The sequence below is a fragment of the Erpetoichthys calabaricus genome, chromosome 7 (assembly GCF_900747795.2).
Source record: "Erpetoichthys calabaricus chromosome 7, fErpCal1.3, whole genome shotgun sequence".
Taxonomy (NCBI): domain Eukaryota; kingdom Metazoa; phylum Chordata; class Cladistia; order Polypteriformes; family Polypteridae; genus Erpetoichthys; species Erpetoichthys calabaricus.
Genome location: NC_041400.2, coordinates 28,473,685 through 28,487,825, shown reverse-complemented (window position 1 = coordinate 28,487,825; position 14,141 = coordinate 28,473,685). Strand labels below are relative to the sequence as shown.

The 14,141-nt window shown below is 40.3% G+C and overlaps 1 protein-coding gene across 1 annotated transcript in view; it reads right to left on the bottom strand.

The window, feature by feature from the left end:
• The window catches only part of LOC114654378 (A disintegrin and metalloproteinase with thrombospondin motifs 19-like), a 221,007-nt gene that overhangs the window by 40,302 nt on the left and 166,564 nt on the right, over positions 1-14,141 (bottom strand). Inside the window, exon 14 of the mRNA XM_028804882.2 lies at positions 5,875-6,002. Coding sequence (XP_028660715.1) covers positions 5,875-6,002 — 128 coding nt within the window. The remainder of the gene's footprint in view (positions 1-5,874; positions 6,003-14,141) is intronic.

Genomic DNA, 14,141 nt, shown 5'->3' with positions numbered 1-14,141 from the left:
AACAAGTACCAAAAGTACAACCCTGTTTGCAAAAAAGTTAGACACAGTGTAAAATATTAATAAAAATTGAAATGCAACGAGCTTCAAATCATTTAAGATCTAGATTCAATTGAAAACATTACAAAGGCAACATATCAGAAGTTGAAATTGAAAAATGTTATTGTTTTATGAAAAATAAATGGTTATTAGGAATTTGATTGGGCAACACATTTCTAGAAAAATCTGACAGGAGCAACAAAAGACTGGAAAGGTTGTGTAATGCAAAAAAAAAAACTTGATGAAACATCTCACAACTAATCAGGTGAATTGGCAACAGGTCTGTCACATGATTGGGTATAAAAAGAGCATCCCAGAAAAGTGAAGTCTCTCAGAAGTGAAGATGGTTGACAGGTTCACCACTCTAAAACACTGTACCAGCAAACAGTGCAACAATTTAAGAATAGCAAACCTCCCCAGGCATTTTAATCGAGGTATTTTTGTCAAGTCTTGAGAGAAAAAAAGGATCTACTCATGTACAACATAAAATAAATAGGCTGAATAATTACAGCATGTTGTACAGGACCTCACAGATGTTCAAATAATTGGCTTATTAAAAATGATGGAGATTATTGCACATGTTTTTGCGTTATTAATAGGTACTATATGTGGTAATGATAGTTATTAGTTTAGAAAAGTCTGCCACAATCGGTAGCCACCTGAATATAAAAGCTCTGAAGCTCAGGCATCTGAAGCATAAACTAGGCTGAAAACAATCCGGTTACCAATACATGGGTGGTGGTTAGTGCTATTTATTACTATTATTATAGGTTTTCTTGCACTTCTGCATTTTTAGTGTTATGACAATGATGTTATTGCAGTGGGCGGCACGTTGGCACAGCGGTAGCGCTGCTGCCTCACAGTTAGGAGACCCAGGTTCTCTTCCCAGCTCCACCCTGTGTGGAGTTCGCATGTTCTCCCCATGTCTGCGTTGGTTTCCTCCCACAGTCCAAAGACATGCAGGTTAGGTGCACTGGCGATCCTAAATTGTCCCTGGTGTGTGGGTAGGTGTGTGTGTGTGTGCCCTGTGGTGGGTTGGCGCCTTGCCTGGGGTTTGATCCTGCCTTGCGCCCTGTGCTGGCTGGGATTGGCTTTAGCAGACTCCCGTGACCCTGTGTTAGGATATAGCGGGTTGGAAGATGACTGACTGACTGAAAGGATGGCTTCCCACTTCTTAGCATTATTGCAGTAACATGAGATTGACCAAACTTTTGAATAATATAACATTTTTTTAATTGCTATTTTCTGTGCACACCAGCTTCCTGAACTACTCATGCGAAAAAGTTTAAAGAATCACAGGGAAAACATTTATTCACACGACCAAGAGTGGACCATGTGAGCTTAACAGTGGCTGACAAATTACCTGTTTTTTTCCATTTTTTATATTATCTGAATATAGAAAAAAATGGAGATTGTTGAGACATCTTTCAGAATACTCTTGTTGCAAGCAGAATTAATGAGCATATTGAGAATATATTTATGAAACTACTGCTCATGCCACCAGTGGATCCAGACTTACTATTCACAGCTTGGTAAAATATAAATTACTGAATGATCCAAAGTCCTTCATCATGTCGACTGGTACTTGTAAATGAAGAGTGTTTTCTAATTTAGGGTTATGTCGAGGGTAGCACAGCGATTAGCACTGCATCCTTGAAAATGTTTTGGATTCAAACTGCAGAGCAGCTTACTGTCCACAAGGAGATGGCAAATTCTTGTTGCTTGTAAAAGTTAGCTTTTTTCACTTTTATTCTCTCAGTCACAATCAGCCAAACCCCACCCCCACACCCACCCTCCCAATCTGACCCTGACTAACAGCGCCAGCATAAATTTACACCCGATCTGACACTGTTCATTGTCAAATCATATTGCATTAGTGCGATGATGTTTTCTGATTGGTACTATTCAGGTCATAAAATGATTTCTTCAAAATGTCACATATATCTGTCTCTTTCTTTTTTGTCCAGTGCTGTGTTGACTTCGTGCACCAGAAGGTGTGAGCTTATTCAGTGTGAGCAGGAGCACGCGGGTTGCCGGTTGCTTGTGCTACAACAAGCTTGACCAGGCGGCGATAAACGCACATGTACTGTACAAGGCATGCACGGGGGCCACTGAGAAGAGTGTTCATGGCTCACCTTGCAGAGGAACTTCGCTGTCACTTCTTACAAAAAAAGGCGATGGAAAACGAAAAGGAGGATGCAACATTGACAAGCTTCTGTTCCAAGACAGCCGCTTCCCCCAGGAAAGTAAACTCAGTCAGTGTCAGGTGCCCCTTTAATGTAATAGGAACCACAGCATAGGGAGAAGTGTGTACATTGCAACAGGTACACATGTCGTAAATGTAGATAGGATGGTCTTTGGTTGTGTGTGAACTGTTAACATTTGAATTTGATTATTGCATATAGCGTGGAACTGAACTCTCTGTACTATTCTTTCCTCTGCATGTCCTGGAGTACAAAAGAAACAGCAGCATACAGCAACATGTGGGGACTGGAATGATTGGAAAAAAAAAAAACACGCAGTCACTGATTAAAACTGCAAGAAGGTCTGTGAATGAATATGAATAATATGAATAATGTTGCATCCGTGCCACAATGTTTTCCGAAATGTACTATACAGGTCATAAAATGAATAATTCCAAATATCATATATACCTATGTCTCTGTTTTTGTCAGTGCGGCTTTGACATTAGGCACCATAAGGTGCATACTAATTCAGCGTAAGCAGGAACACTTAATAAAACTGAATAAAAAAAAAGCAAGTGACAATGAGATACAAAGAAGGCAGATTCACCAGCGTTTGTGTGTCAGCTTTTCTCCCTCCAGATCAGAGAATTTCTAGTTCCATTGTCTCAAAACACCACTCACATCTATAGTTATTCTCCATTTCAAATAAAAACTAACAGCGTCAGATCTGGGGGTGGGGGGTTATATTGTGATTGTGACTGAGAGAATAAAAGTGAAAAAAAGAAACTAACTTTTACAAGTACTATAAATTTACACTGGCTGTTACAGATGCAAACCAAATGTATGTTTTTATTGTATAATATTAACAATAAGTGCAGCTCACTACTCAAAACGGTAAATATACGAGGCAGTCAGAATCGAACCAGGGGACTCTTGATTACAAGTCAGCAATTCTTACCGCTGTGCCACGGAAGCTGTTGTAGCATCCTTGTACCTTTTGTGAAAGTGTTTATTTGATCTTTGGAGTTCAGGCTTCACACATTATATAGTTTATGTCTACATTTTGTCATTTATTACTAAAATATGAAAAACGTTTCTGCTTTAACGATGTGTTTACACAGATTATTGTAGAAACGGAACACACATGAAATGCATATGTTCCAAATAACGATCTATTATTTCCCTATACAACTCTAGGTACCTGACTCCCAGATAATCAAGGCTGGAACTGGGAGAACTTTGCGCCCGTTCTGTGGTGGTGGGGAGGATGGAATAGTAGGCTGCTTGTTTTGATCGACACATTTATAAGACAAAAGGCGCCAACGGAGAGGCGCGAAGGGATTTAAGGTAGGTCGGACTTACAAGTTTTTTCGTAGGCTTTGGTAATTCTAGTGTTAACATTTATATGTATATACGATTGTTTGTTGTCTGTGACTCAGTTTTGTTTCATGTTTATTTTTATACCTACTAGTTTTTTTTATTATGTTGAATCTAGTACTGTTAGTCTTTTGTTTTGTTCCGTTAGTCTTTTGTTTTGGTTTTGTTTTATCTTTCTGGTATATCTGAATGCCTTGTTAAAATACAACAATTCTCTTATTTTTCTAAGCTTTATTTTCTGTTTTTTCTGTGGTGGTGTTTAGAGATACACCACCTGATCAAAGTACTGTGCAGCTACCCGTGTAGCTGGAACGAAAGCAGACAACATCCACTGCATCGAATTTTCCAGGACAAAGCCTAAAACAAGAAGGAACGACTTATTATGTAGACATAGTGCCAAGTAAGGTCAAGGTGGTGTTTTGGCCTTGAAACCCCTGCAGGTTTTGTTTTTTTCACCAGTGTTCCACCGTGGAATTGTTTACAATTTTTTCTGTCCTGCCTGACTGTCTGACCATAGCATTAGACTTATCCACATTATATATAAGGACTGTGCTTTATCTATTATGTATTTATCAATGTTATGTAAGTGCGTATTGATTTATTCTTACCATATATAGTCGCGTATATGTCGGGTCTTGAAACCTGAAAAATCAATCATAAAATCAGACTGCGACTTATACGCCTGTTCAAAAATGCGACACTTAATTTTTTTTTTTTTACATCTTCTTCCCACCTCCAATCTCTCACCAGTTTCTCAGACGCATCGAATTTTGTTGCAGCAGCGCTGTTACCAATTTCTTTCCTTACTTCAATGACGTTTAATTTAAAAGAAGCTTCATATTTTCTTCTGATCGAACGCTCCATCGTAGATAAGGGACACTCTTACGATAAAAGTGTCACGTAGGCACAATACATAGGAAAAAAAAAGGCCATGTGCTCCGTGGTTACTCTGTCAAGTGGGTGTTAGCACATCATAATCTCTTGGACCAATAGCGTGAGTTTTCTGCATTCAATTTATACGACCGACATTATAAAATACCAGAAATTATACGATAAAATCAAGTCCTGACTTATCCGCGAGTATATATGGTATTTACTTTTTTGTGTGTGGGAAGGCATTTATTTATTCTTATTCTTATCTATTTTTAAGCTGTTTTTCTTTTCTTGCAACTTTTTCTTTGACATCTTGTAAAACAATTAGAGCTACATTCTTTGCATACAAATGTCCTAAAGATGTAAATGTTGTCTTCTTTATTTTTACACCAGTTAGTTTATGATCATGTGGTGCAATTTGCTGCTACTGATGACGTTGCCTAGTTTTCATTATAAATATGGTGGCAATCACACAGTTCAACCTCCCTTAGAAGATAAAACTCTGTCAAGAACACCAACTCTTTAATTAGCTTACTGCTATTCAAAGAGTAGCTGAGATGTCTTTTCGTGTTTTTGACTTGTTCTTCATTTTCAACTACTCTTTTTGGTTTGCCTTTTAAATTCTTTCCATTTTGGTATCTTTGTGTTTTTCCCAGTATTGATCCTGCTGTCTTCTGAATTCTCTGTCTTGCCTTGACCATCTCTTGATCAACTGCTTATTCACAAAAATCTTTGGATTCTTGCACATAGATTATGCCATATCGTGAGTTGTTTGATTGATTTTGTGTGATGCGAAAAGTGTGTGAATTTACATGTCTCACTAGTCATTAGCAAATCAGGGACAGAAATTATTATTTAGGTAGGAGAGTAACGCAGAATAGCACTGGTACAAAAAGTGACAGGATACAACAGTCAGGCAGGATTGTTTTGGGTGAGATGAAAAGGTCAGGTAGCATTTACTGGGAGCTTTGCCAGAAGCATGTTTAAGGAGTCCAAACTAAAAGGAATAACAGCCTAAAAAAGGATTCTGAGTGACATGAGCAATCAGGAAAGCTTGTGTAGGATGTACAGGAAAGCAACAGGACTGGCTCAATAAACTCGTCCAAGGTTGCACTAAGCCGTCTGAAATTTGTTAATGTTGAACACCACCAAGCACAAGAATTACAGAAGAAAAATGTTGAATTAAGAATGAACTGAGATGACTGAGCAAGTCTCTGCTCTGTGGAGCACAGCAAGCAAACAATGAATTGTTCTGTTTAGGCACATTATGGATCCCACATTTCACCTCCATTGACATCACTATAGCTGCTTACATTACTGTTAAAAAAGCATGATATCATCCACAGAAAGGCAAAAAAAAGTTCAGTAAATCATTAATTTGATTAGAATGTGAGCCTCCTACCTGGCAGGTACCATTGACACAGATCTCTGATTCTTGCAAGCCACATGGAGTTCCATCGAGTACTTTATCAGAAACAAGTACTGGCTGGTTCTTCCCAAATATGGAGCAAAATAAGCTGCACGGCTTTGCTAAAAGAGAACATAATTACAATCAACATGCATATAAATCTTTTGAATTGTCAAGTGTTACTTTAAATAGTGTCTTTCATAACAAAGGCCTCCTCAAACTGCTTTGCATTATCAGCAGAATACAAATCTTTATTTTTATGTTTTGTGAGGGTTAAAAGCAACAAAGTTAAGACCACCTTTCCGGCTGCAGCTCTTCTTTTGTGCACACGTGTTTATGTGTGATGGTTAAGGTTTGTTAAAAAAATTTCAGAGCCTATTCATACTTTATTCTTGGTATGGGTTACTTAGGAACATTTGGAGTAGGTTGATTCCTTAATGGTTATTGTTTTGAAGAAGTTTATTTATTATTGAAAAGTCCTAAAGCAATTTTGTTTTTGCTGTGTGTGCCGCCATTTTGTGAATCCTGTTGCCAAGATGTTACTCTCAGTTGTCAGAGATGTGGTCACAGAGGTCAAAACCTTTGACACTATTAATGCTATAGGGTTTAAAGGTTGGCACTAGCAGCCATGTTTTATTCAAATTTGTGGATAACATAATGAAAGAGAGTCTCTTTATGATCAACTGCTTTAATATGTTGTTGGCCCTCCATGCGTCCAAAAAACAGCTCTGACCTGCCAATACATGGACTCCACTATCTGACACAAGGACATTAGCAACAGGATCCTCAGCCACCTGTAAGTTGTGAGGTGTTAACAGCTGTGGATTGGAATTGTTATTCAAACATAGGCCACAGATGCTCATTTGGATTTAAGTCAAGTCAAGTTGGGGAGCATGCACTGGTACAGTGTGTTGCTACACCCAACACCAAACGAAACAACTCGGGATCCCGGTTTGTAACCCTCCAGGCAGACACGCAGTCCAGTCCCACCCTCCGGAAATGACCCTCTATCTGCCACAGCCAGGTGTTACATTGAGTGACCCCTCGGCCTGGTCCAGCCACTCGGGTCCCCAACAATGAGGATCTTACAAGCTGGATCACCCTCGGGGAAACACGTAACATGGCCGTAGTGCCGTAAATTACGGTCCCTCACAATGCAGGTAATGTGCCTCATTCGGGACTCCATGAGCAACTGCTCATTTGACACAAAGTCATACCAACGGTACCCAAGGATTTTCCGGAGAGACACAGTACCAAAGGAGTCCAGTCATTTGGATTGAGACCTGGGATATTTGAAGGTAAAGGTAACACCTAGAACTCTTCATTATGTTCCTCAAACACTCCCAAACATTTTTTGTAGTGTGGCAGGGCACATTATACTACTGAAAGATGCCATTTCCATCAGGGAATACTGTTGCCATGAAATGGTATACATCGCCTGCAATGATGTTTAGGTATTTGGTACGCATCAAATTGATGTTCAAATAAATGCCTGAACCTAGGAATTTCCAGCAGAGCTTTGCTCAAAGAATCACAATACCACCACCACCTGATCAAAGCACCGTGCTGTCCCTACATTGATGGATTGAAGGCCAGAGGTCCACATGACCATCATTATCAAGTTATTCCATGTGAAGCCTGACAACCATGAGAACTGAATGAGATCACTGATGTTAGGTAGAATGCCTAGAGGGGGCTGGACGGTCTCATGGCCTGGAACCCCTGCAGATTTTATTTTTTTCTCTAGCCGTCTGGAGTTTTTCTTTGTTTTTTTCTGTCCTCCCTGGCCATTGGACCCTAATTTTATTCTATGTTAATAAGGTTTGCCTAATTTTACTTTTATATTTTGTCTTTTTTCTCTTTCTTCATCCTGTAAAGCACTTTGAGCTACATCATGGAACATGTGCTATATAAATAAACGTTGTTGTTGTTGAAACAAGGCTATTCACAATCATCATGTAAATGTGCATATGTGAATGTTCCTCGACCCGACCTGGCTGCCACTCTGAAACAACCATATCTGGACTATGCTAATAAACTTCATTCACATGCAACCACAATGGTGCAAACCTTCATTGGCTTGCAGAGCAGCTTCCCTCCTGATGCACCCAGACACTGCCATCTGCATTTGAGGAGTCCTATGGTGGGCTCCACATGGCATTAAAATGCCTCTCCTCTGCACTCTGGGGTCAGGGAAAGGTTTAAGGTACCAGCGTCTCAGCAGGTATTCACTCTCACGTCGCACATGTAATGATGTGTTTGCTGTTACAATGAATGGTATAGGCCATGCAAAACATTACCAAGACAGCCATCACTAATAACACCATCAGCAATTTGTCTGCAAACCATAACATAACTTTGCCTCAAAATAAATGAATCATGTGCTAAAACCAGGCCACTGAGCCACAATGCTTGTCAGTCTCATCTTGGCATTACAGGTGACTTGTGTGTTGATGGAATGTAACTGCTAATGGTTAACTAAAGCAACTTCATGCTTGCTAGGTGGCCTTATTACAGTTTGAATGTTGTGAATCGCCAAGACTGCGATAGGAAAACCTAACATTACTGTAAATTTCCTTTTTATGTTGTCATATAAAACTATACAGAAGCTGAATGTAGTCCTTCTTCAGTCGGTTTATGGCTTCCAGCACAGCAGGCCTGAAGGAGCTAAAGTTTGGGTGAGATATTCCTGACCTGCCGGTCAATTTCCTCTGATAGGTGCCTGTTCCCAGAAAGTCAGCTGTTGTTAATATCCAAATATGTACAGGTAGAGCTCAATTTCAGCCAGTCTTACTTTCCAAATCAGCATATAGTTCCAAATGAATGGCTCTTGAAAGCCTAAATCAGCTCATAACCCAGTCATCATCATGGGGAAAAATTGGGCTGATCCCTAAAAGCTCATTCCCTTCATATCTAACCAATTGCAAGTAGTGCTAGACAAGCCATATTGTGTGAAACCATTAGAATCTAAAGAGGCTATAGAACGTGAGATTTAGAGCTTTCTGTATGCAGCCAGTGAATTATGTCTGTGTTTTTACTGTGGTTTGGCTTCTAATCCTGAGAAGTGACAATAGGTTGCCAATATAAACTGATGAAAAAACAAAAACGTTCTGTGCAAATGTGCAGAATTGGCCATCTTAAAAGAGATCTAATATAAAGTTTATACATCATATTCATCATTTCTGTCGAGTCAACATACATTATAACAATAGCTCAGTGATGTGAATTATTATACATGTGAGTTGTCATTTAGCTGGTTTGGCTGCATTTCCCTACTTGATCAAGAGCGTTGTCATTTCCCAGTTTCTCCAAAATGTTGAATACAGATGGGTCAGAGTTGCTGTAAATACAAAGAAGTTTCATCGTCAAGTTTTCTTTCAAAATTCTGATTTTTGAGTGGAAAGTCGCATACACACACTTTTTAAGCCTCTTTTTATAAATCTTACCGCAGGGCCTTGTTAATGATGACATACAGGATGCAAGTAGTTGACTAAAGATAAGACTCAAAATGAACCTTAAAAATTCTAATGAAAAAAGTCATCTTAGTAGAGTTTGTTGACAATCTTGAAGAGGAATGTAACAGCATGATGGAGATATGATCAAGTTGATCAAATAAAAGCCTTGCACTGCAAGTTTTAGGGAAGTCACAGAAATAAATCTACAGCTCAGTGGTTTCATGCATAGAAAAAAAAGGGCTTTACCCTTTAATGATCTAAGGGGGCAAACAAGAATGGCATAGAATTCAATTATTCAAAAAATACACTATAGTTCAATATGCACTAACCATGCCCTTATTCAGTGTTTCTCAACCACTCACTGAAAGTGGGTCACGAGTTACTATTGTTTATATTGGATGGTGGGTCACTGTTCTGACAATCGATTCCCCTCACACCCTGACCATCGTGCTTGACCTCCCCCTGCTCATGTGCAATTTGCAAGGGTGGACCCCTTATAAGGGCACTCCTTATTTGACACTTTTTTGGGAAAACATGGATCACAACGCCAAAGAGATTGAGAAGCACTGCCCTAATTCAGCTAAAAACTTGAAATCAATTATATTTACTGTATCTCAGCTAAAATGCATCAAGCAAGATCCAACCTGTGAGCAATATCATGAAGTTCTTACACTGCATGGCTAGGCCATGTTCTGGGAATGTCCCACACTTAAACCATTTTGGGCAAAGATTTTTGTATAACTTTTAGAGAGCCTTGGATGTAAAATCGTTCCTAATGCCTTATTGCCTAACAGCAATATTTGTAAAGATCGCAGATGGGATAGTATTATGCCATGAAAAATCATTATAATACCTTATATCATGCTACTGTGGGATATGGCCGGCTATTCATCCCGGCCAATACACCCAGGCCGCCAGATGGAGCCCTCCCTGTAGTGTGGAAGTGCCCCGAATGCCAGAAAGGAATCATGGACAATGGAGTGTTTATTCACAGCCCTGCTGGATACCATGGGGGGCCGCCAGAGGACGCTGCAGGGAGGATCAAGGACTATTTTCCCTACACCCCTGGAAGTACGTCCCAGTCACATGGACAGAAGAAATGACGTACTTCCGGGATGAAAAAGAAGAGTTTTAATCTGACCCGGAAGTGTTAGGAAGTCACATGGCCTGAGGGTTCAGAAGCACTTCTGGGTCAAGGACTATAAAGGACTCTGGGAAATCCCAGACGGGCGAGCTGAGTCGGGAGGAATGGGTGGCAACGCATCTGGGAGTGGAGGATTGTTTATTGTTTATTGATTTGTAGTGATTTATGAGAATACAGTAATCCCTCCTCAATCGCGGGGGTTGCGTTCCAGAACGCAGAAAGGTGAAAATCCGCGAAGTAAAAACCATATGTTCATGTGGTTATTTTTATATATTTTAAGCCCTTATAAACTCTCCCACACTATTATAAACATTTCCCGCACAATTATACAGCATAAACCCTTTGTATTCTCTTAGCTATTAGGTAAGATTCGTTGAAATAATGTATGTAAACACACTGTTTATATACAGTAAAACCTAAATATTATTTTAAAGATATCAAGCGTCTCCGATATCACATATGTTACAGCCATTACGACAGACAGGCCACCAGCAACAAATATGTACAATGCAAGAAAAATTGTATACAGTAAAATGTGTGTACAGTGACACTAAACTATGTACATGTAATAAGTACTGTACATAGAAAATTAATTATGGTTACTCACCAACAATGACACGACGACTTGTCCGATAACACTGAGTTTAATTTTACTGCAAAACAAAGGAGAGCGTTACAGCTCTTCTAAAGGAGCCTCTTCAGGCGACTGTGTAGCACCGCCGTTGTTCTCCTTCTGGCAGTCTTCAATCCAAATCCCTAAAGCAGATTCCATCCGGACTACTGCCTTATTACATCCACTTACAACTCGTTTTGCGCCCTGGTTAAAGGACACTGCGGCCGTAGATCTTATATTCTTTTCCTCCTTTTTAAATAAAAAGAATCGTGGACTCATTGATGCCATAATGGCGTCCTGCAGTGGTGTAGCTGTTCCCTTCCTTCAACATATCCAAAACTTTTACCTTTTCAGCAATTGTTAGCATCTTCTGTTGGCGTTTGGGCACGGCCCCTGAAGCAGTAGCAGGAGCACGTTGATGCTGAATGAGTGAGACAAGACTTCTTGGTTAACGCAGCGGAATCGAATTCGGCGCTCCGTCGCTGAGCCAATCAGCACACAGGAACGTAACTGTGTGCTCTGATTAGGTAGCTTCTCAGCCATCCGCCAATAGCGTCCCCTTGTATGAAATCAACTGGGCAAACCAACTGAGGAAGCATGTACCAGAAGTAAAAAGACCCATTGTCTGCAGAAACCCACGAAGCAGCAAAAAATCCGTGTTATATATTTAGATATGCTTACATATAAAATCCGTGATAGAGTGAAGCCGCGAAAGTCGAAGCGTGATATAGCGAGGGATTACTGTAGTAGAGTGGAGGGTGCTTTGTGCACTGTATTGTCTGAATAAATATTATATTTGGACTTTTATCTGGTGTCTGATCAGAGGGTTCAAGGGAGCGATAGCGCCCCCTATCTATCACACTACTTACAACTTATTTTGCTCAACCAGAAGAATCACAATCCTCACCCCATAACTCAATGGAAAAGCAATGTTCTATATTATTCAATAGTAGAAAAAAATTAAATTCCTTTTTAAAAGGATCTGTTCAGAACTCGGGCGGCACGGTGGCGCAGTGGGTAGCGCTGCTGCCTCGCAGTTGGGAGATCTGGGGTCCTGGGTTCGATTCCCGGGTCCTCCCTGCGTGGAGTTTGCATGTTCTCCCCGTGTCTGCGTGGGTTTCCTCCGGGGGCTCCGGTTTCCTCCCACAGTCCAAAGACATGCAGGTTAGGTGGATTGGCGATTCTACATTGGCCCTAGTGTGTGCTTGGTGTGTGGGTGTGTTTGTGTGTGTCCTGCGGTGGGTTGGCACCCTGCCCGGGATTGTTTCCTGCCTTGTGCCCTGTGTTGGCTGGGATTGGCTCCAGCAGACCCCCGTGACCCTGTGTTCGGATTCAGCGGGTTGGAAAATGGATGGATGGATGGATGTTCAGAACTCTTTAAGAATGTGACAAGAACTCATTCATTTAATCCTAAAGTAAACTTGCTTACTCAAACTTTTTATTTTATTTACTTTATTTATCCTGTGTAGACACCCATTTTAGATGAGCCTCTCTAGTTGTATAACTCTCTTGTCACTTTAAGTGGTGAGTTTCATGGATTAGTTTTGAAGCAGACTATTGTACCTGCTTGTTATTTTCATTTGTTTGATTAAGTTGTGTTTTCTTATAATGTTTTGTTTCCAAAAAAGATATTTAAAACAAATAAATAAATAACAACAGCTACATATAATGAGGCCATCGACAAATTAATCTGAAAGTCGTTGTTTGAAAAGTAATTATTAAAAGCATTTGAATTTATATCAAGTGAAACAGCAATTCTGCGGTGGGTTGGCACCCTGCCCAGGATTGGTTCCCTGCCTTGTGCCCTGTGTTGGCTGGGATTGGCTCCAGCAGACCCCCGTGACCCTGTGTTCGGATTCAGCGGGTTGGAAAATGGATGGATGGATGGATGAAACAGCAATTAAAGGGGTAGAATAATGAACGAAATGGTACTTACATACACACACAGACGTTAAACTAAATTGAGTTGACATCTAGCATTAGCACATTGGGTCTGGTCTGTTTTAAAAGAGTTAGTTAAAGAAGTGAGATTTGATCATTACGATTAAAGCAGAAACAAATTCACTTGTCTGTGCCATGGCCTGTGAAATACTGTAATTCTTTACCTGTGAAATTCAGAAACTCAACAGAAATAGGAATCGACAATCTAAATACGCACTTACTGCACCACAAATGCAGCAACAGTGATAACCTACAGAGCTGTGTGGCTACATTTCTGTTCCTCTGCCAAATGCCTGTTTCTGTTGTAAAACCTCAAAGGCACCCTCGACACTCCTTGCAGGGTGTGAGCTGAAATACGGATAGATACATTGGAGCTGTAAGCCTGCACCACTAATTTGAACCTGTAAAGATAGAAGATGATACCATGAATTTGGAGGAGGCACAACTGAGACAGATGGAACATCACAAGTAGGCCTATTGGGAGAAATCCATGAAATACAGTAGGTATATTATACAGTAAATGAGAGGCCATCTTTTCTGACCCATTATCTTCTTACTTTGTACAAAATGAAAGCGGAAAAACTGTACAAACAAATTTTGAGAAATTTTTCAAAAATGTGACTCCTGGCACCAGGTTGGACGAGCCTGGCTCCTCATTCACTTTCTTTTTCTTTCTTTGCACAGTTTAAATACCTGCAAGGCATATGTCCCTCCTCCCAGGAAGAAATTATTTGCTGAGACTGGCCATCAAACTCAGTGTGAGGTCGGAGAGGGCCAAAGCCACACATGGCGTTCAGCCCAAACCAGAGGAATTCTCCGGGTCGAAAGCCTAAGCAGCTGTGGAGTGTGGAGATCATGGGATATCAGCCAAAATTCAGTGGCAGATGACACTGATTTCCATGTAAGCTCTGAACTTTACCCTTCCACCACTGCAGGGCACACATGGGTGCCAATATGCTAGTGCCTGCACAAGGCAGTTGCTTGACTTCTTACTTAATATATACATATGGCCATTTATGCCAGCAGGGAATGCTGGTTTCACCATATTGAATATCAAAATTGTAGACAAATGAACAGAAATAAAACTCACGGCATGAAATAGGTTTAC